General features: G+C 48.9%; 1 protein-coding gene across 1 annotated transcript; it reads left to right on the top strand.

The window, feature by feature from the left end:
* The first annotated feature begins 121 nt into the window (after window positions 1-121).
* Window positions 122-15,244, top strand: GASK1A (golgi associated kinase 1A). The gene is made up of 5 exons (XM_015854009.2): window positions 122-917; window positions 5,991-6,881; window positions 9,821-9,943; window positions 10,150-10,253; window positions 10,374-15,244. The coding sequence occupies exons 1-5, from the start codon at window positions 762-764 to the stop codon at window positions 10,582-10,584; spliced, it is 1,485 nt and encodes a 494-aa protein (XP_015709495.1). The 5' UTR covers window positions 122-761; the 3' UTR covers window positions 10,585-15,244.
* Window positions 15,245-23,017: the final 7,773 nt, after the last annotated feature.

Below are 23,017 nucleotides of genomic sequence, written 5' to 3'. Positions count from 1 at the left end.
CTGTGTTCAGTTTTGGGCCCCTCACTGCAAGAAGGAAAGTGAGGTCCTGGAGTGTGTCCAGAGAAGGGCAATGGAGCTGTGAGGGGTCTGGAGCACAAGTCTTATGGGCTCAGTCATCCTGTGGGTCCCTTCCAACTTGAGATACTCTGTGATTCTGTGACTGATCATAGATTATAGATCATAATACAAATGATGCCAATCAATCTCAATGGCCAGAGCACCAAAAATGGCTTTTAACACATGAACTCCTTTCAAGTTGTTCAGAAATCCTCTCCCAGCTCCAGCTGTCAGTGCGGCTCTGTGCTGTGCTGCTATCAAATGGCAGCAGACACTGCTAGGAACCTTGGAAAGGTATTTTTGGGCACATACACACTGACACGGGGCTCAAATTGCCAGGTGCAGTGCTGTGGGACCGGTGGGGTCCCTGGGCTCCACCGCTCCCCTTCTTGTCCCAGCTCAGGGGCTCAGAAGCAGTTCATGTCATTTCACCCTCAACCTAGATCAAATCAGACCTCTGTTTTTAAAAGGAAAAGAAGGGAAAAAAGCAGCAAGAAGGGCTTTTATTGTGAAAAAGAGACTCTTCAAATGCCTGCTCCCCCCTTCCCAGCCTCTCTGCTCCCCCCACCGGGAGGTGGGTCCGGGCTGCTGCTGAGTTGGAAAACTGGCGGCTGGACTTGGCCAGGCGTCCTCTGCACAGGGACTGCCGCCAGCCTGAGGGGCACAGGGCGGCAGTGCCTGGCCTGGTGCCTGGGGGACAGGGGATGTGGATCAGCCACCCAGATATTTTATGTATAAATAATGTATTTAACATCCTGGTTCTGCACGGAACGGCTGCTGGGGAGCAGTGCCAGCCCAACAGTGACCGCGTGCAGGGAAGCCCACGAGGAGCAGCGTGCCGACAGATACTGCCAGCCATGGTATGGTATGGGGGTCTTCTTGCTGAGCTGGGGGGTGGGAGGAGGTGCGGAGCCTTCTCAGAGGCACCAGCCCCTTGGGATGTGATATGAGGATGTCCCCCAGCTGTTCCCATCCTTGGGGAGATGAGTCTGAAGGGAACTCTCCCAGGGCTGGGACATGTAGGTAGGGCTCCAATATGGGTCTGTCCTTGTTGACAGTACAGGGAATGCACACAGCAAGTTGTGCGGATATCCACAGACACAGTTCCTTGGGCTGAGGTGCTGCTGTCAGGCGGGATGATGCATTTTGCCTGGTGGTCTTACGGAAGAAAGAGTATTTAATTGTTTGGAAGCAGTGAATCTCTGTGGCAGTGTCACCTATGTCACCTGAGCTGCATGGCTATGGGAGCTGATGCATCTGTCAGGACAGCAGTGCTGGTACATGTGTGTGTTGTGAGTGTGAGTGTGTGTGTGTGTGTGTGCAGGGAGATGTGGCACTTGGCAGTGTCCATCCCACCACTTACACACGCTGGTCTCAGTTTCCCAATTAACAGTCTTCAGCAAAAGGTGGGGAGGGTGTCACACATCTGGGGATCAGAAGTGGCTCCTCCATACAAAGGAAGAAGTGGGGCAGCTCTCCCCATGCCAGGCTCCCCTTGCAGCGCTGCCCTCCTCCCTCCCAGCCCGTACTGTGCAGCCCTTCACAGTGCCTGCAGTGCGTGCCAGGTGCTGCTGTGGTCTCCCTGCTGGAGCAGGGCATTCACTTTCCATCTGGGTTTCCATTCTTCCTTTGCAAGAACAGGTCTGATGATGCCATTGTTTTTTCTTGGTCAGTTCCTGTATTGATTGATTTTGCTTTTAATTGGCATTTGATCTAGACACTCAAAGACAGGTTAGTGAGAGTGAAGGGGATTGATTTCCAGCTGTTCCTGAGCTGCTCATCCTGTTGCTTCATCTGTAGATAAACCCTAAGCGAGACACTCAGATGATTTCTGACTTCTCCCAGCTTCTGGCTTCAAAATCTACCAGCAAGGAATTTCTAACAGCTCCATTGTTCTCCCAGCATGAGGCACTATAGCCAAGAGGGGCTGACTGCACTTTATCCCTGCTTTTGCAGAGCTGCCAGATGCCACAATCACCCCTCCTGCTTCACAGGCTCAGTGCCCTGTGGCTGCTCACTGTGCCCTAGGACAGTGCCTATTCACCTGGTGAGGTCTGCTGGGAGAAGGGAAAGCAAGAGGCAGAAGCAAAGCCACGCAGGGAGCAGGCTCCTTTCCCATTAATTTTCTGCATAGGAACTTAAGGAATGGTTTAAACTGAATGAAGTTATGACTTTCCTGTATTTGAGGATGGGCATGTCTGAACAATTCTGTTTTCAATCTAGCCCGGGGCTGAATGGCCCCGCTGTCCCCCCACTCCTGGCTGCAGCTGTGGAATCCCACGAATGCACTCCTTTGCTCTCCAGCAAGAAAAAAATCCCTTGGAGCAAGAGAGGGGAGATGGAGCCAGCCCGCTCACACTGCCTGCACCGAAACGCGCTCAGAGTGCTCTGCAGCCAGTCTACAAAGGCTGAAAATCAAAAGAGGGTTGAAATTCACCCCAAGCCCAGCCACAGGGAAAATATAACCCCCAGTAAAAGAAACAGAACTGGATCGGGTCCCAGAAATGTGAAAGAGAGATTTGGCAGTTCTTCAGGCCCTGATCAACGTGATTGGTAAACTCACCAAGAGCAAGAAGGGAGCAGAATTTGATTTCATGTTAGTGTATTCCTCACTGTAGCCCATGTAGCTCAGAACACTCTGTAGAAAGATGTCGCTTTCCAGCACTTTTGCTCTTCACTGCTGTAATGCAGAAAGAAGCTGAACCAGCTCAACCCCACTGGAGATGAGGATCCAAAGCTGGTGAGCAGCTCTGGAATGCACAGGGAGAAGCTCTGGGGTAAGGGACATTGTGAGGACAGGGAATTGTGGCTCCTTGCTGCTGTTGCTGTCCTGGCATTGAACGTATTGCAGAAAGCAGCAATGCAGCTGGGTTCCATGCTGCAGCTGGATACAAGTCATGAAGAGCAGGGCTTCTGGTTCCTGCAGAATGTAAGGAATAAAGGAAGGAAACCAGCATGCAGAGGCAGCGTGTGTGCAGGATCAGAAGTGGACAACCCCAGCATGCGGGCTGCAGGCTGCTGCTCTCCTCCAGAGCATCCTCTGTGTGGCTCCCACTGCACAAAGGCAGCACTGTTTGAGATGTGCGGGCACACGCAGTGCAGATGTTGCACAAAGGCAAACCACATCTGTTCTGCTGGGGAAGGGGCCCCCTCGTACACATGGGGAAGCCATCCTGTGTGCATCTGGGGTACAGCAGGGAGAGGAGGAAAGGAAAACCAGCAGGCAGCAGCAGGACTGTGGGGCTCAAGCTTCAAACACTGTAAATGCAGCATCCCGGAGACTGTTGGCTCTGGTGGTGCTATGTGCTAACTCCTGGGATTAAACTGGTGAGAATAGGAGTTGCACCATAGGTAGCATCAAGATGGAAAGTGCCCTTTCCATCAGTCATAGAGCTGAATATTCCCACACGCCAGCTGGGAAGATTTGGCAGGACGGACCCAGCAACACGTGGCAGCAGATTCAGCATCCCTCTCCCCCTGGATTGTTATGGCCCCTTTTGTACATCTGGTGGAGTCTGAAGGGGGCTGGGGCTGCCTTGGGGCTCGTGGCTGTAATTCAAGAGCTGTCTTAGTAAAGCCCCACTTGGCAAGCCATATATCTTCCCCAGGCAGAATGATATAGGAAGGCACTTAGCAATTGAATCGTGGGCTCTGCTGGGGGTTTCCTTCAGCTTGTGCTCTGGTGAGAACAAGATTTGGTCCAACCATTTTCCAACCATAACCAAAAGGATGGGACTGTTCTGCTCCTGGAGGAGATGCCATGTGGTGAATCATATGGATGTGCCCCTGTCAGCCCCACGTTCTTGGGCAGCTGTGATGGCTGCAAAGCTTTGCAGACTCTCTTGTAAGGGTGGGCTGTGAAAGAGGATTTCTGGTGGCTGTTCAAGTGGTCTTTGTTAAACTGGTCATGGCGGGCCACGTCGCCTGCTGTCCACACGGTTCTGTGGTTTATTTGGCAGGCTCCAGAAGAGAGTGGCAGTGAATCTCACATTTAAAGGCCATGTATTTCTATGGCATCTTTTGTGGTTTTAAGGCTGTTTCTTACATTCCTGGATAATGAAGTTTTGGGTTTGTTTTTCTTTTCTTCCAAGCTCAACAAAGCCAATTTGATGCACTTTGGAAAGCAATTGAAAACAGGCTTCTCCGCTGCTAATTCCGCCAAGGTTCAGGCGCCCTGGGAACAAAGCATCAAGGATAAAATCCTCTGACCCACTCTCAGAAAGTTTTTTATCCCTGCTGAAGGGCAGCCTGTGCCTTCAGGAGCCCAGGTTGTGCTGTATATCTATGTGATGCGTGAGCATACACACTGTTTGCTCCTTGGTGTCCTGGAATGAGCAGCACCTCTCTGAAGCCTTTTTATGGGCTTTTAGTTAGCTCGCCTGCTGGGAAATGTATCTAATTTCTAGAGAAGACGTGCTGTACTGTCAGTTTGTCAAGCTGGCAAAGTGGAGCAGTATGTATGGTTTTCATTTCAGGCTGAATTGAAGCCATAGCTTCAAGTGCAGCATTTTTAACAGCACGAGCTTGGAGAAGTTCTCTTTAGAAAAGGATTTACCCGTGGCTTGTAAATATAGCACCATTTCTGCAATGCTGCATCATCTAAGTTATTATTAAATTTGCAACATCGACTGCCAGAAATAACACTTTTTACACTTTTTCCCCTTATTACTGTTGATGTGGCAGGGAAAATGGGGCTCCACAAGTTGAGTATAAAAAGGGCAGTAGTGGCCCAGGTTTGCACCAAAGGATTTCAGGCTTGGCTTTAGCTTGCAGTGCCCAGAGTAAACCTGCCCAGGGTGAGGACAAAGCAGTTTCAGGCAGTTTGGGTATTTCAGTGTCTCACTCTGCAAGCCAACTTGACATTATAAGAAAAGGATAATCGTTACCATCCGTTTGGATCTCTGTGACCAGTGCTGCTTTCCCTCACTGGAATAAATAGGCTTTTTCCCATTGCATTTTCTAATGGCTTCTGTGTGCACCCTCAGGGGTGTGAATTTACCTAATTAAAGGCGGTCTCAGTGGCTGTGCACGCACAAGTGCTTTCTGCACCATTAACGTAAGAGTTCCCAAGTGCATTCATGAACACTGACGGCAGCACTTACTTAAGCTCTGATTTTAGGGATGTAGAAAGAAGAGCTGTTGTTATTGGGGTTGTTTGGGGAAAGGCTCTGAAAAATACTCAGATGGGTGTGAGGTTTCTGAGAAACTCCTCTTTATTTTTGCCATATGTTTCTAACATGGATCTGGAGATGTATGGGAGGTGGCCAGTGTAAGCTGAGTGCCAGGAAAGTATTCCTGCCCAGAGCAGCTATGGATGCTCCATCCCTCGAGGTGTGTAAGACCAGGCTGGATGGGACTTTGGGTCCCAGTCTAGTGGGAACTGTCTCTGCTCATGGCAGAGGGGTGGAACTTTGTGGTCTTTAAGGTCCCTTCCAACCCAAACCATTCTGTGGTTCTTGTGTGCTGCCTTCTGGAAGACACTCTGGTTGCTGGCTCCCTCTCCTACAACATTTCATCTTTTGTTTTTTCAAGCTTTTACTCATACAAACAGTTCCTTATCCCTTCCTTGGCAGTATACTGTCCCACCATGTTCTGCTGTAGATATTCTTGTGCTTCCAAAATAAATAACTGCAAAGCGAAGAGGAACAAGGCCTTGTTCCCTACTTATTGTCTCAAGCCTCGCTGCTGAATTGCTGGGAAATGCCCCTGTAAAGCAGATGGGTGGTGCTGGGCTGGAAAACAGTGACTGGCCAAAGCAGGCTGGCCACCAGCAAGGAAAAGATGAGAGCTTAGTACCAACACTGTTCACAGCCAGCAAGGTGGCCCTTCAGCAGTGCCAGTGCTGTGATACCTGCAATGGGGTTAGGGCAAAGCAGACACAGCGGTTTAGCAATGCAGAAATGCCTGACGACTTTCTTCCTTCTGATCCACAGACCCAACGACCATGGAGAAGGATGGGGCTGAAGCAGCCTTCCCTAGTGGCTCTGGTAGCCTTGCTGGCCCTGGCCCTGCTGGCACTCTCCTACCTCCCCTCACCACGGAATGGGGACTATGGCCTGGCCCCTTCGCCCCATGTGGCACCAGCACCTCCAGCACCTGCATCACTTCTGCTGGCACCCCGGCCCCGGCGAGATGTGGCCATCACCCCATGTGGGGACAAGCCCCCCAACCAGGGGACAAAAAGGCATAGGGGAAAAAGACGGCGGCTGAGGGAGCAGGGTGCCCTAACACCTTCTCCTTGTGAGGATCAGCCATGCACATGGGGTGGCTCCCCTCAGGCGGACAGGCTGTGTTTTGGTAAGACTGTTCCACCATGGCTCTCAGAGGATGACATCCAGAAGATGAAGCTGCTAGCCCACGGCCAAGTAGTCTCCAAAAGCCGTGTGCCAGCCCATGGGCAGGTCCTGCGCATCCACCTGCATGCTGATGGTGACACACAGCCTGCCAGTCCAGGGGAGGACTGTGGGGATGGGCGTTGTGGGCTCATCAAACGCTCCACAGACCTATATGAGGTGGTGGCCTTCCACCTGGACAGGGTCTTGGGGCTGAACAGGAGCCTGCCCGCAGTGGCCCGCCGCTTCTCCAGCCCCATCCTACCCTACAGCTACACCAATGGTGTCCCCCGGCCCCTCATTTGGTGGGCACCCGATGTCCAGCACCTGGAGGACAGCAACAATGACCAGAACTCCTGTGCCCTGGGGTGGCTGCAGTACCAGGAGATGCTGCGGTCCCGCAGTGTGGCCCCAGTGGTAGGAGACACAGCCTGTGCAAGCATCCAGCGTGGTGAGTGGGGCCGCTTGGCACTCTTCGACTTCCTCCTGCAGGTAGGGCATGGGCAAGGGAGGCTGCCATTAACATTGCATGGGACACCAGGTCCTCCTGCACCTGGCCATACCTCTCTGCCCATCACATCTTTCTCTCTACTAGGAGTTGTGTTTTACTGGGAGGGAGTGCCAAAACATGAATCAAAAAATCACTGCTGAGGTATCACTTGGCACTTTCTGGGACATACCGAAGATCATAGAATCATAGAGCCCTTAGAGTTGGAAGGGACCTATCTAGTCCTCACATGTGACTTGGGATAGTTTGTAGTGAGCTTCAGTAACCAGCAGGATGGTAAATAATAAATACATCCCTAAAACCTACACTGGGGCTGGCCTCTGCCTTTAAGCCAGCACACTCAGCCCTGAAGCAAACAAGGCCTTTCAAGGATCGTGGGAACCTGTGGAGAAGACACTCAGTGCTGAGTTTGGCTCTGGATGGTTGGGTTTGTCAGGCAAAATTCAAACCAAAGGGGATTTTTTTTTCTGCTCAGCTCTGGGGATTTTAACGTCTTGAATCCTCCAGGCTTCAAACCCAAGCAAAGTCCCTTTGACAACAAAAAGACAATCCCTGCCACCAGGCAGCTTTCCTTCATCTCCCCATCACAGTGTAGCACAAGAAAGCACAAGTCTATTTTTTCTTTTCAGAGTAGGCTGTCTTTAAACACACAAAAAATGTATATCTTTCATGCTTATTAAAATGTTCATTTTCTGGAGGCTTGGGTTTCATAATTGCTGGCTTTATAGAGGATGTGAATGTCTGCTCTCCTGTGGTACAGCTTCATCCCAGTGTGGCTTCCCTTGCTCTGCATCACGTGGGTGCTGCAGTGGCTCAAGACAGGTACATACATTTCAATAACAACAAAAACAAAAAAGGGAGTGAAAAGACAAAAAAAAAAAAAAGATGACGTGTGCTCTCATTATAATTTTGTGATGATTATTATTGGCACACTGACCATTAATCTTTATAACATCAGACTACGGCTGGCAGAGGAGGAGCAGTCGTGGCTGGGCTTGGAAATATTTTCGATGAAACAGCCAAACAAATGGGAAGATTAACCAACTCTTTTCCCTCCCCCAGGCCCAAACCCTATTGAGCACAATGGAAAAGCTGAGTATCCAGAAGCAAAAGCCATCCAGTTTTAAGGAGACTTTCCCTCAGAGGGCTGAAATGGTGAAATGATAAATCAAAGAGCAATCCACAGATATATTTTTTTTCTTAATAGCTCCGATGGAATCCTCCCATGTGTGGAAAAATCACACACAGAGGCACGGAGCCAGCTGGATGCTGTAGAAATGAAGTTACATCTTTCAGAAATGGCTCTAGCATCCTGCAGTACATACTGGAGAGTGGGAAGATGTGAGCTTTGAACCCTCCTTTGCAGCACTGAGATCTTCATTGTCTTCTAGATTGTCTTAGAGTTTGGCTTCTTCCTATCTGCTCTTCCTCTGTGTTTCAGATCTTTTTGCTCTGAAAAATGGGGCAATATAGAAACTCAGGACTTGATGCAAAGGCTGCAGTGGTGGCCAGAGGAGTCTCTGGGGCTCTACAAGTCTGGGAGTCTTGCACATGGCTCCCCATGGCCCTCTTCTCTTTCTGGTGATGCAAGAGTTGCTCTGCTCTGTGCATTCTGCTCCCATCTCTCTCCTCCTGGGCTTTCTTCAGGCGCGCTCCAGCTTGAATCCCTGCCTCCAGCTGCTGGGAATGCTGGCAAACTTCAGAGGGGTGCTCAGGAAGCATTGACTCATCACCACCACCATAACCACAGCATCCTTACCGCAATGTCTCCTTCCCCTTCTTGGCATCTTGGACTCAGGATTTCCACACCCTGGTGGCTTTTGCAGAACCATGCTGGTTTGTTGGGAATCTGGCCCCAAACTTCTCCTGACTGTCTATAGATAGACCATAACTATCATGGTCTATTGTGTGGTGTCTCCAGGGCTGTGCAGAGCTTGCTTCACCCTGATACATGAGTGCATTTAATGTCTGCATAAATCATCCCAGACTGTCTTCACCTTCTGTGCAGACTATTATTCTGCTATGAAAGAAAACAAGGCTGTGGGTGAGAGAAATTGGTGTGCTGAGCTTTTTAGTATATGGACAAAGGAAATGTATGGAAGAAATGTGATGTTTTCTTTCATTTCAATGTGTTTCATGTCAAAAGGCACTTTAGCACTTTAACGGGTAGCTCTCCCAGTGGAGGAATGCTGACTGGAGTGCTTCATTAAACGTCAGGAAATAGAGGGATTTGTTAAGGAGCTCTGGTGTGGGACTAATCTGTTTCTTGCAGGGTTATGGAAGTAATAGTCATGGAAAACATGGAAATTTCCTATGGCATCTACTCCAATGCATAGCTGTGTTTCCTACTGGGCCCTGTCTCGAAGCACAACTTGTTAAATTTAACTAATTATCAGAGTGAGTTGAGCAGGCATCAAGTTGCTCACCCTTGACTGTCTACAGCCCTGCAACTGCTTCAGGAGCTTCTGCATACCCTGAGCCCTGGCTCCTGGCTCAGCACCAGCAGCCTCAAAAACCTTTGTGCTGCAGCTGAACTGAGCTTGCCTTGCTTCACAGCCCTGGCACCTATCTGACATGTCTCATTGAGGTTATTTTGCATTCCTCTTTGTGTAACCCTTCCTTTCATTTCAGCTGCAAGCACAGCCCACTTGGTCTGTGCAGCATGTGGTGTCTGAACCCCAACAGGAAAACTTGTCATTGTCACCTCTGTCAGGCTCCTCTCCAGCCCCAAGGCATTTTGCAAGTCTCAGCTTCTGAGTGCTTCCCTGTCCCTCCCATGCACTGGTGTAAGCAGCTTTTCTACTGAGGATCCTTAAAAACATGTTATTTCCATCTGAAGAAGAAAAGTTCCTTGTGGGAAACATTTAGAACCTGCCCATGCAGGGCATCTGCTCCCACTGAGGATCCCAAATATCTCCCACAGGTTCATGACCGCCTGGACCGATACTGCTGTGGATTCGAGCCCGACGCCTCCGAGCCCTGTGTGGAAGAGATGCTCCATGAAAAGTGTCGAAACCCATCTGAGTTGTTCCTGGTGCACATCTTGGTATGTCCCCAGCCCCTGTGACCCCTTTCTCCTGCCCCGTGTCCCAGAGGCTGCTCTGGACAAAATATAAGATGCCTGGGAGGTGCCGGCAGCTGCAGGTCCCACAGGCTCTCAGGGTTACTCAGAGCATTAAAAAGCCAGCCTAAAGCACTAGGCTGGTGACTCCTCATGGTAGGCAAGCTTCTCCTTCCCACCTCTGCTGACAGGTCCGGAGGAGCGCTCCATCCCAGTTGGTGTTCATTGACAATGCAGGCCGGCCACAGCAACCAGAGGCAAAGCTCAACTTCAGGCTGCTGCAGGGCATAGACAGGTGAGACGGGCAATGCATGAGTACCTGGTGGAATATCTCCCTCCTACCATTTCTCACATGCAGGCTTTGACAATTTCCAGGTCAGTGTAACTGATGGCAGATCTCCCTTCATCATTTCAGCTTCCCGGAGAAAGCTGTGGCCATACTGAGGTCAGGCTGCCTGGCCCACAGGCTGCTGAAGTCTCTGAACATGGACCAGGAGCTCTGGGAGAGCCAGGGAGGTGCTGCGGGGCTGTGGCCTCTGCTGCAGGTCCTGGAGAGGCGTGGACAAATCCTGCTGCGGTACCTCCAGGAGCACAACCTGACTGTGGTGAGGGACACACTGCACTGAGCTCCGCAGTGATGGGTCGACCTCATGCCCTCAATGTCTGCAATGTGAAACTGCACATGGGTTCTTGCTCCTCCGAAAGGGATCTTTTAATTAACCCCTGTTGGTAGGACATCCTGGAAAAGGACAAAGGGTTGTGGGGTGTAGGAAAGAGGAAGAGGAGAATTTCTGAAACAACCAACAGATGTTTTCAGAGAACACCTGTGAGATTTTGGGTGTCTTCAACCTCCTGTCTTCCCCAGCATCTCTGAAAAGGGCAGGCTTGACCTGCTGAACAGACTGGAGAGCTTGGAAGGATTAACCCAGCAAAGAGGCTTGCACAGGTCTTTCGTTGACGACGCTTTCATTGTTCCCAAACTAACAAAAGTAGAGTCTGGAGTGGTGTGAGGAAAAGCAGAGGGAACCCTAATAATCAAACCCAAGCCACCAGAGCTGAGCTGTACCTTCCCCCATGGTGAAGGTGACACGTGCCTGACGTCTGCATTAAGCTTTCTCTAAGGCTTGCAGAAAAATCGTACCAAACACCCAGGACAACTTTGACAGAAAGCAACCAAATGCAAAATGCCATCTGAGCATGCTGACAACAAAACAGAGGCTTTCTCATCTCTTCCAGCATCGCCCACCAGCCTAGCAGAGGTTTAATTGGTGCTCAATGGTCAGAGCTGAAAGAAGAATGAAGTAGAGGAGACCAACATGGGTGTCTGTGCATGCTGCTGCCCAGTTGCCCTTGAGCTAGAAAAGCTGTCCATCTACACAGCCACAGAGGCAGAAAGCAGGCGCTCACACCTATCCTGCTGCATCCATCTCAGCAGCGTGTCAGGTTTAGAGCCTGCCAGGGGATACTTTTGTAGCCGTGCTGATAAGTGTAGGCAATTACCTTTTCCTCTTGCTTAAGAAAAGATGAAGTGAGGCTGGAGTGACATTAATCAGTGAGCGTGAGTGCTCTCAGAGAGCACTGGCACTCAGCACTGCCTACGCCTCAGCATCCCGAGCCCCAGCAGCACTTTGCTGCGCTCCTGCCCTGGTGCCAGCAAGGGAAAGCCTGTCTGCCATCAATATCCCCTGTGCCAGGACACCCTGCTGAATCCCATTCCATGAGAACTCATTGTGAGGAGGTGATCTTAGCTTGTAAGAATAGAGGAGAACAAAAGGACTCATCTTGGGACCAAAATATCCATAATAATAAATGAGACTATGCATCATGAAATCATAGAATCGCTAAGGCTGGAATCATTAAGGTTGGAAAGGACAAGATCACCTACTACTAATATTGCCCACTGACCACGTCCCTCAGTGCCACATCCACACGGTTCCTGAACACCTCCAGGGATGGTGACTGCACCACCTCCCTGGGCAGCCTGTGCCACTGCAGCACCGCTCCCTCTGAGAAGAAATGCTTCCTAATATCCACCTGAATCTCCCCTGGTGCAACTCAAGACCATTCTCCCTCAACCTATTGCTGTTAGAGAGCCTGGGAGAAGAGGCTGACCTCCACCTTGCCACAGCCTCCTTTCAGGCAGTTGTAGAGTGATCAGGTCTCCCCTGAGCTTCCTCTTCTCCAGACTGAACAACCCCAGCTCCATTGTGCTCCAGACCCTTCACAGTTTCATTGAATTTCTTTGAGCATAATGAACATAATGAAATGGAACATAATGAAATCCAGAAAACACACCATGGTAAGCTCCATGGTAGCCGTGGCATTAGTTTGGATGTGTAGCATTAGTCATAGCCATTAAAATGAGAAACTTCACTAAAAGAGAGTTTGTCATCCCATGCAATCCAAGTCATCTGTGAGCCTTTATGCACCTGAATCAAAATACATATATCTGCTCCAAATCCTTCCACCTTTGCAGATCTTGTTGAGCATCCTGAGCACCCGCAGAGAACCGTGAGATCCCTGCTCATGTAAAGGCACACACAACCAGAAGGGAGCCGCAAGCCCTGGAAGCTCAGCCCTGTGCAAATTTATTGTTAAATCACTAGATACAAAAATAACCGCCTCTCAGAAAGCAATTTATTTGTGCTTTAGGTACTTGCTTAAATATTTATGTGGAAAAGGGGAAAAAAACAACACCTCTCTGACATAAGAATATCATCGTAGCAACGGCTTTAAGATTAATGGAAGCAAATTAGCCCGACATTTTATTTACGTCCAGCAAAGAAATAGATAAACTCTCCTCGTGATGGATTTTCTTCATTAGTGGGGAGAACGCCTAAGGTAAAAATTCTGACATTGTTCCCTTCAAGTGGTTAGACAAACAGTTTATCAAAAGAGTATAAAATTGTCGAGAAATGAAGCAGATTAATGATCAGTAGAGGGAAGATCATGGAATTTATGACATAAGTAGCAGCATCACTGGAGCCCAGGAAGCGGCTTATTAGATAAGCAACGTATGCCTGCACGCACAACCCGAGGGCTTCACTGGCACACAGCAGATTTACAGCCCATGGAAAAAAAAAAAGAAGGCTAAAACAGTGAGGCAATACTTGGCTTTTACCAGGACTGGTGCTCAGGTGAAACATCCCCATAAAACCCCGAGTCTGCTCACAAGCAGGGCTGCCTCAACCAAGCTCGTGGGCACAGCACTCAAAGCTCATTTTTGGGTCTGAATGGCTGACACAAGGCACTCTCCCAAGGGGCTTTTCTGAAAGCAGATGCATGGCTCTGTCAGGGTCTGAATGCAGGCAGCTCTTTGGCTTGCTGGGAGATAAGATGGGCTTTACTCCCAATTGTGGCTCCCCAGAGAAATCCCTTCTTCACCACTTTAGGGCAGCCAGTTGTTTAACTCCCTTGCTAGAGCTTGTGAACATATTATTTCTTCCCAGTTAAAAACCTCTTAGGCTTTAAGGGAAATAACCTCGTCTTTGTGCCTGTGCAGCAATAACAGTCTCCACAACTTACTTTGGAGGGTTTGGAAGCTATTACGGCAGTGATAATAATACCAGTAACAACAATAATAACATCTAGGACATAGCTGGTCTTTTGATTCTTCTAAAAAAATCCCACAGCACCGAAGGATCATGGATCCCATATGGCTCCTCCAGCAGTTACCTCTGGAATGATAATTAGCTGTCACACGAGGCAAGCCAGGGAAAGGAAATTGTGAAGCAGTCCTTTCCCCGCAGTGGCCCATAGCTGGACCCCACAGGCATGTGCTCAGGTCGGCAAGATGCAGAGGAGGGGCTTTGGTATAAGGATGCCTAAGAACTTGTCCAGTTTAAATGGTGCCATAAATCTCCAAGTCTCCAAGTTTTGTCTCCAGCAGGTGGCATCGGCTCAGCAGGGATCCAAACGTAGAACCATCTAGGTTGGAAAAGACCTTCAAGATCACCAGGTCCAACCATCAGCCTGACCTACCGCATCCCATTGCTAAACTATGTTTCTTACTTTCACATCCACACATCCCTTGAATATTTACAAGGATGGAGACTCCACCAACTTTTTATCCAAATATTATCCAAAACAGATCCACAGGATGAGTTCTCTTCAATCTGACCTTCTTACCACACCTACTGTGCTTCTTCTTGTGTGTCTCTCTATGGTGCCTTGCCCTTTTGCCACTGCAAAAAGAGGCTGATAAGGCTTGTGCAATCACCACAAGAGCTCGGAGCTGGAAATGTGAACCAGAAGCAGTTCTTCCAGATAAGGAGTAGCCTATAAGGGTGCACATTTGTATTTCCAGAAACTGGGAGCATCTCCTTCATCCAATTTGCAGCTGTGGATTAAGGAATACCTTAAGCGCACAAGCACTACTTATGAAGTGATGAAACCCCTATACTGTGGCTTTTATGAGCTGGACTGCATGTGTGTGAACAAGCTGTATGTCACATAGATATCTATGGGTGTTTTTCTTCTGTCCAACCAGCCCTTACAGGGTTGTTTTGGCCCATACCTCAAGCCTCCTGCTTGGGGTCTTCCATTGGATGTCTTCATGGCTCTGTCTGGGTCAAACACCTTGAACAGTGTGAAGGCAAAGTTCCCCAGAACTCATTCCCTGGGGTTATTTTGGGTTCCCTTTCTCCCTCATCACCCCCCCAAAAATACCATCTGCCTTTTTGTACTGTGGAAATGATGGAGATTAGTAGAAGCCTCCAGTGCACAGGCTATGAGGCCAACCCCATCAACACTAACATTAGCTCCCATTTCATCTAGTCACTACTTGCATTGCTAGTCCTTCCCATTTCTTGTAATCTGTGATATCCATGCAACACCAGGCACCGTGGGGACTTGCAGTACCTGTGGCATATCTACCACAGACAACAAGCAGGGAAGAGAAGTCTGATCTTTCCCTAAATCCATGAGCTCTTGCCTCCCTCTCACTTTTTGCTTGACAGTTCTGTGGTCTGTCACTGACATCTGCCCTGCAGTGCTTCCCCCAGCCATGTGTGTGCTGCTGGCCGAGCTGCCTGCTACTGCAGGCATGGCAACAGCTCTCCTAGTCCTGCTATTGGGGCAGATTTTGCTCCATTTGATTTTTATTTATTTATTTTTATTATTATTATTTTGCCACATCCAAGAGGATTAGTGCAGTGGGACACAGGGGTTCAGGCTTTGCTGTGAGTGTTTATGCAGGTGTTGTATTTTAATTGACCATCCTGGCTGTATCATGTAAGTCCCAGGGCTGATTATGTACATAAACAAATGAATTTTTTATTGCTTTGACCTCTCTTGAAACAAGTTCTTGGCTCCTCTGAATTAAATGCATTAAAAAAGTGGATCTGTTAAGCCAAGCAGCAGATTTGGGTTTCTAGAAAGTGCTGACAGGATACCAGGAGGCTGAGATTGCAATAATTGGAGCAAATCTTCTTAAATAGTTTCTGTTCAGTTCAGCAGGGTCTGCCAGCTCTGCTTCTTGCCCAGAGCAAACATCCTGGGAGCAGGGAAGTGGCAAGTATATTGGGGATAAAGAAAATCAGCCTACATTTCCTTGACAATGGGTGGGAAGCGATGGTGCACTGTGTGTGTCTTGAGAGCAGGTCCCTGCTCATCTCAAGCAGGTTTGTACACTTGAGCACAGCCCTTCTTCCCCCTGCTCTGCCCATTCCTTCCTCCTTGTTGTCCTCAGCTGTGGAGAAGGGTGTGGAAACTTTGTGTGGGGGTTTTCAAATGGTTGGGGTCCTGCTGGGGTGTGAGGATGGGGTACAGCACTGCTCCTTCTGCATCCAGATAAATGATATTCATTCTTCAGGAAAGTCGGGACCTTTAGCAACCCTTGTTGGCCTCGCCAATGTCAAGCATGCAGGCATGTCCACTGCATATGGGGAAAGGAGCTGCACATCTTGCTACCATAGGCAAGTGAATTGCTGCCACAAACAGCTGGGAAGCTTTTCAGGGTGCTGGTGCAAGCATCCATCTCCAACCTGCATCATCACCAACTCTGTCTCTATCTAACCACAGGGCCTGAGAAACGAGCTTCCCAAACTCACAAACTCATTTTTCTCCCCTACAAGAAGGAAGCACGGTTGGCCTGATTGAGGAGTTCCCATCTCCCAGCCAGCCTGAGGCCAAAAAAAAGCAGTTTCCATGCTGTGGTTGAACAAAAGCACACACGCAAACAATGAACTCCAGACAGTGTTTTATTTGCAGAGCAAACACAGGGTGAGCAGTGAGCACTTTCACTGCCTGGAAGCTGCAGAGACTCGGCTGGAGAGCAGTAAGGACTTGCTTCAGCAGAAGCCTCAACCTGCTTTTTCTGCCTGACAGCTGATTTTGTAGCAGGGCTGCTGTCTGAGGTTGAAGCACTAGAAGGTCTGGTGCCAGTTGATGGGGGAGTCTGAGCCTGGAAAAGGATCCGAGTGTGAGCTAAGAAAGGTTTAGTTTGGGGAGAAAGAAACTTTTGTATTGACATCAGAAGCTGAGGTGCAATTTAAGTATGTGTGCTGGTAAGGGAGCAAAGGGAAAGTGCTGCTGCAGCGAGACAGCTTAGGAAGCAACTTGAAGAAATACTTTCACTGTGATTCTCCAGCTCTGGTGTTATCTATGTCAAAATCTAATAAAATGTGGATCTTCATTGAGCAAACAGGTTTTAAGACTTCAGAGATCCGGGCTTATAGCAGCTGAGAGAGACTACAGATGTAATTCTTTGGTCTTAAGCAAAAACATTAGTCATTACCTCCAGCTGAGCTGCATCATTGATTCCATAAAACCAATGGTTTAACAGCCAAAAATTGCAGATGATGAGCTACTGCCCAAAGCTGGAGGCTCAGCAGGGACTATCCCATGGGGACAGCTGATTCCTGCACGTGTAATTATCTCACTGTGCCTCTCCAGCACCAACATGAAGAGCAGCTTCCCTTGCCAGCCTCCACGTGGCTGGAAAATGAGGCTGAGGCAGGCAATGTGGAGTCACATGCACAGCCTGCTGCCCCCACTGGCCCCACTTCGACCTTCATGGCCTGTTGCCTCCACCAACCCCACACACACCACACCAGAGCCCCACAGGAGTGCTGGCGCTGCCCAGGAGTCAAAGAGGGCAAAGAAAACTGAACTTTGAGTCAATCACTCCAAAACAATCTCGCTACCTTGCATGCGTGTGAGGATGACAGGCAGCCACAGGGCTGATGGATGGTGCGAGCAGGGGCGTTGATGTGAGTACCTGCAGGGATGTGGGCAATGAAGTCATTTCTCTGTCTTTGCAGAGATGCAGCCTTGAAGGTTGTCTCCTTTATTCTGTGGGGACCACAGGATGCAAAAAAACAGATGCCATCTGTCCACCGCGCCTTGTAAATCAGTTTTTAATCATGCTGGGGAGAAGGCTGTCTGCTGTTGCTGCTGCTAACCAGGTCTACAGGAGTTACTCTGCAAAATTTACATTGCTGAGATGGCTCAGGGATCAGGGCTCCAGCTCTGCTTCATGACGAGCTGGATACCCCTGTGCCATGGGTCCTGAGGTGCCACTGAGGGGAGATGTGCCTGCTTTGACACACCCATGGAGGGTGAGGAAATGGGGGTCCTCACAAGATGTCGAGAGGGAGATGCTTTGGGCTCTGGCCAGGGCTCCACAAAGGGGGGTGAGGTGCCTGGTGTGCAGCTCCAAGTGCAGCAAAGCAAGCTTTTAAAAGCTGTTCTCATAGGTGGGTGTTTACGTCCCACCAGCCTTTCTTTCCCCAGCTCTGCTCCCAGAACCCATGGGCTGGGGGAGCCTGGACAGAGCCCGGACCAAAGGATGTGGAGTCATTCCCACAAAATCTTATTGGAGACTGGGGAGTGACAACCAAGGTTGGCTTTGTTCAAAGATCCCTGATGAGATCCTTCACCGCCAGCCCCGCTGATGAGCACATTCATTTCTCTCTTCATCCTCTGGCTGCATGAGCAGAGAATTTCAAAACGAAACACTGCTGAGAAAAAAAGAGGAAAAAAAAAAACCAACATTGGTCTCCTGAGACACAAATCACAGCTACAGCCCCGTGTCAGGAGTATGGAAACAGTCTTTCTATGTGCTGTAGGTGGCTTGACAAGTGGGAAAATATTTCTCAGCTGAGTGTTCTCTCTCCAGTCTGGATTAATAGCTTGGCTCCAGTTTTAGGTAGAAATTTCCCCCCTCCCTGCAACAAATACATTTTAAAATGCAAGTAGCCAGAGGGAGAAAGAATCTGCTGGCTGTCTGTTTTGTGCTGCATTCCTCTTTTAAAAGCACTTTAGCTCTTCACGGCTCTTCTTCTTCAGACTTTACAGAAGTGCCTGCACTGGAATATGCAGGGAATTCAGATTTCAAGGCATAGCTTAGTGTATGGATTGGATCAGCCAGAGCTGCCACCTGGAGTTAACTGAGGAGGAAGCAGCCCCCAGCTCAGAGATCAGCCTGGGTGTCTGAGGAGAGCCTAGTGTGAGCCACTGCCCTTTGCCAGCCCCTGAGCATCACCTCAGGGTCTGCTGAGACACAGCTTGAGGAATGGGAAAACACAGCGAGCCCAAGCAGCAGTGCCTTCCTCTGAAGCCCTGGCATTGCAGATGGGGGTCCTTCCTCAGCTGAATTGGAAAATTAATTATCCCAATCGGGGAGCTTCAGAGTCAAGTCACAAATGGATCCCTTTCACAGACAGTTTCCATTTTGCCCGTCTGCCGAGAGCCTTTTTAAATGAAGCGATGCTCAGAGAGTATCACACACTGCAGAGCCCTGCCTGGACCTGGCCCAGCAAGTCTGGCTGTGCCCATGTGCATTGCATGGCTTTCTGCTTTGGTCTTCTTCCCAGTCAGCAGCTGTATTCAAGGAAAGCATTTATGGGCCCCTCAGTTCAAGCCAGGGGTGCTCCTTGGAAGAGGATCTGAAGGCTGTGCTGTGGTTTGTGGCATGGCCCACCTCAGCTCTTACCTGAGGGCAGGGTGCTCAGTGAGAGTGCAGAATCATGGCCACTATAAACCCTGACTTTCTGAATCAGAGCATGCTTAAAATGGGTACTACCTCCAGGAGGTGATGGCACCTATAAGGAGAACACACACCATAGAGGATGAAGCCACCTGTTCCTCGGCAGAGCTTGCTTTCACGCTCAAGCTTTGCAGCATGCTTTTGGGGACAAAGTCTGCCCTGAGATTCCCACAACACCTCTGCAGTGCAGGTGGGGGCTCTCATATCCCCACTGGAGGACATCCAGTGGGAGTTGCAGCCATCCCTCAGGCCTGACTAAAGGAAAATGGTCTAACATGAAACACCATTTAATCAGAAAGTACCTCCTATCCCTAAGGAATTATTGAAAAATTTGCTTCCAAACTAGTTTTCAGAATAAAGCTGCCACCTGCATTCTAATTTTCAATTAAAATGGCGATTATCTCCATACCAAACCTTTGCAGGAGAGAGGGAGGGAGGAAAAATTGCCAGAGAAACAAAGCATTTCCCACAGGAGCAGCCAGGATGTGCAGCTGCAGTGAGCATCCCCTTGGAGCTGCAGCAGAGACATCCCAAACTCTGAACCATTCATGCACAGAGGAAAGCATCTTTCTGTCTGAAGGGAGCAGATGAAAGAAGTTGTTTGTGAAATACAGATGCAAACGGCAGTCCTGCCTCCTCCTCTGGTTATCTGCTCCTGAGTGGGTGCACTGCTTCACTCTTGTGGCAAGAGAACCCCACAGAAACCAGGCACACTTCATTGAAGGCATTGAAGAGGGGTTTCCCAAGGACTACATCTTGCCTATATGGTGGTGAGCTACACTGGGAGAAGCAAAACATGGTGAGAGATGCCTGGACTGAGTTGCACCCGCAAGGGATGGAGATGGGAGCAGCGGATATAAGGAACAGTAGGAAGTGGATGATCTTGGAAATGTCATGCCAACAGAAATGTTTATGGCAGGAAAATGCTGCTGCTGCTGGTGATGGCATTGCTGGAATCCCCAGCAAATACCTTGGTTCACCTTGAGGGACTGTGGAAGCCTGCATGTTGTCTATCTTGGCCCACCCTTTACCCACAGGCAGGGGGATGTAGGAGGTGACTACTGTTGCTGGCAATCAGAATCACCTCTGGTTTGGTAGGAGCAAATGACAGGGAGCCTCTGGGTCAGACAGTGGTAAATGCAGTGGGTTCACTTGTAGGTGCTGCATTATGCATACACAGAAATGGCTGGCCCAGAAGGAAAAGCCAACAATTTAATTGAGCTGTTCAAATAAGCAAAACAAAGGAAATAACAAAGGGTAACTCAATTAAATTTTAAAGGCGACACATTTTCAATTGTCGGGACTAAGCAACACTTAAAGGTGATGATTGTTGCCAAGTTATTTGGAGAAAACAGGAGGCTATTTGGTTTATTTGTTTGAACGTGCCAACAATAATTCAGTATTCAGCATGTTCCAGAGGGATGATCTGAGAGGCAATAAGCAGGGCCAGGCTCTTGCCCTGTGCACCAACTTGCAGAGCCATGCTGAGCTCTGTGCTGCTGGCCCATGAGGGGACACGCTGTGGAGGAGGTGACTTATCTTACATAAAGACTGCACACACGCAGATGGTGATGCTTCTCCTGCCACCCACGGCACAGATGGACTGTCAGTCATCACATTGAAAGCCATTCCAAGAGTGTTTCTACCCCAAGTCCATCGGGAAAGAATTAAGTGCTCCTATCCACCAAAAATATTGTAGAAATAAGTCTGCTATTTATATAGCTTGGCAGATGAGACACAGCAATAAAGCAGAGACACTGAAGTCACCCTTTTGTTTAACACAAATTAAATCCTGCCTGCCACACTGTTCCCCATGAGGAGGTGTAGGCCGCCATGAGGAGGTGTAGGCCGCCATGAGGTCTCCCCTCAGCTTCAATGCTGCACACCTGTGACCTGTCGAAAGCTCCATTTGGTTCTTCCTCCTCCTCAGTCCTGCCAGTGCAGAATACTCCTGCAGCAGCTGGCTGCTCCTTGTGCTTCAGCTAATTAAAACAAGGTAGGAAATGGCAGCCAGAGGAAATCCTCTTGGATGATCCGCCTCTGTAAGCATGCCCAGGCTGGGCAGCAGTGAGCTTCAGCCCAGCTTGTTATTAGCATCCTGCCCTGCCCCAAGAGGATATTGGATTTGATCCCAGCCATTTCTCTTTTTCCTGGACAGTGGGGCCAGACAGCACCACAGAGATTACAGTATATGCTTTGGGAGCATAAATAAACAATGCAGGGGTGGAAGGTGTGAGTCTCTTGCACAGCACAACTTGTCAAAAGGAGGCCCCTAAGCATGCTTGATTAATAAACTCTTTTGGAAATAGTACAACCCAGCTCTTAGCCCTGAGTTCCTGCACATGTAAGAGATGCATCCGCAGCTACTGTGTACAAAAAACCCTGCATTTTAAATTCTTTTTTTTTAACAAAACTTTCAGCAATGCCAGACTGGCATTTATTTTGATCAATGAAGTGGCACTGACAAAGTCCCATCAGGTCTTCTTGAAATGGGAAGCCTGCAGGCTGTGTGAGAAGCAAGGGAAGCAAACAGCCTGTGGGACAGGGGAGGACGGGGAGAAAAATGGAGCAGACCTGCAGATGGCAAGGTTATTAAAAAGAAAGAAAATTCATTATGGTAAGATGCTAGCACTCCAGCACAGGTCTTGAGGTAGCATAAATCAGCATAACATTACCATGCCCAATTGAGGACAGCTACAGGCTGGGCCGCGCGCTCCCAGCGTTGCTTGCTGCAGGAAAGCAGGAATTCAGGGTAAGTCAGCAAGGCTCTGATACAGATATTCCCATACTGAGCAGGTGTTGGAGGCAAATAGTAACATTACCTTCTTAATTTCTGTGCTGGTCTCCCTCAGAATTCGAAATGGAAAAGTCCTTTGTTTCCATCTCATACAGTATTCACAGCACTGACAAGGAAGACAGAGCTTGAATGCACACTTTCGGGAAGCATATTTGATTATCTTCTGGAAAAAAATAAGGCTCTGAATGCAAGAAATTGTTTCAGGCTCAAGTGAAGAGCATGGCAATGAAGACTTTAGGACACAGCGCAGATACTCACTTCACTTCAGCAAGAAGGCCATGTTGTCCTAGGAAAACAACAGCCGGAGGATTCAGGCACCAATAAATACTAGTGGGCAAGGCTATGATGGCAAAGCAAACACAGACCTTGACAGACTTTGGGATTTTTTCTTTTCCCTTTACATCATAAAAAACCTGTCTGAAAACGAAACGAGACATAATGAAAATGAATTCACAGAAGCAGCAGTAGCCTGAAGGTCCAATGTTGTACTGCAGTGTTTTACTCATTTTTCAACCCTCCTGTTTCTTGTCTGATTTTTGTACCAATGTTTGTCTCCTCCTCTCACTGAAACTCATATTATAATCCTGCTCTGAGATGCTCACCTACCAGTCCATCACTCGGAAAGCAAGCCATTTATCCTACTGCCCAGACATCCATCCAGACCTTGGCAGGACAGCAGGGAGCAGAGTGAGAGAGAGGAGAGCAGTTCTCCTGTTGCTTTAATATTGGTTATAAGCTATAGAGTGTGCTAACATCGATCAACAAAATCCATTCACACTTCTGTCCCTTTCTTCCTCTCTCCTCCAAGACCTACACCTCCAGCATAGAGCTTGCTTTTATTTTTCATCCAGCCTAATGCAACAGCACCCATGTAACTGCCACTGCCTGACTCTGCTTGCTTTCCTTCACATCAGCTAAATCAGTGCCCAGAAAGCCTCCCCACGGGCCTTGCCTGTCACTTAACAAAGCGTGTACCTATTAGCAGCTGATCTCAACAGATTATGCTGATCAGAAAACAAACAAGGGTTTTCTATGAGAGGATTTTCATGCAGAGGACCTCTTTCCCCACCACCTCTTCCAAACCACCCCTTTCCCTTCCCAAAGAAATGTGTGTAACACACAAAGTGAAAACCAACACCAAAGCACAGTAAGTTCTTTTACCCATTCCAACCTCCCACCTGCTGCTCTGGCCTTTGGCGTTGGAAGCAAAGTGCTGCTCTGACAGGACAGTGTATAAGGCACGTGCAGTGATTTTAAACACAGCACTGACGTT

This window comes from Coturnix japonica, chromosome 2 (assembly GCF_001577835.2).
Source record: "Coturnix japonica isolate 7356 chromosome 2, Coturnix japonica 2.1, whole genome shotgun sequence".
Classification (NCBI taxonomy): domain Eukaryota; kingdom Metazoa; phylum Chordata; class Aves; order Galliformes; family Phasianidae; genus Coturnix; species Coturnix japonica.
This window is presented reverse-complemented; position numbering and strand designations above follow the sequence as displayed.

What these genes read in the sequence shown, in the direction of transcription:
- GASK1A (XM_015854009.2), top strand. Translation starts at nt 762, where the DNA reads ATGTGGATCAGCCACCCAGATATTTTATGTATAAATAATGTATTTAAC. An exon ending in GACAGATACTGCCAGCCATG is followed by an intron (nt 918 to 5,990) that starts GTATGGTATGGG and finishes TCTGATCCACAG; the next exon opens with ACCCAACGACCATGGAGAAG. An exon ending in CTGCTGCAGGGCATAGACAG is followed by an intron (nt 10,254 to 10,373) that starts GTGAGACGGGCA and finishes TCATCATTTCAG; the next exon opens with CTTCCCGGAGAAAGCTGTGG.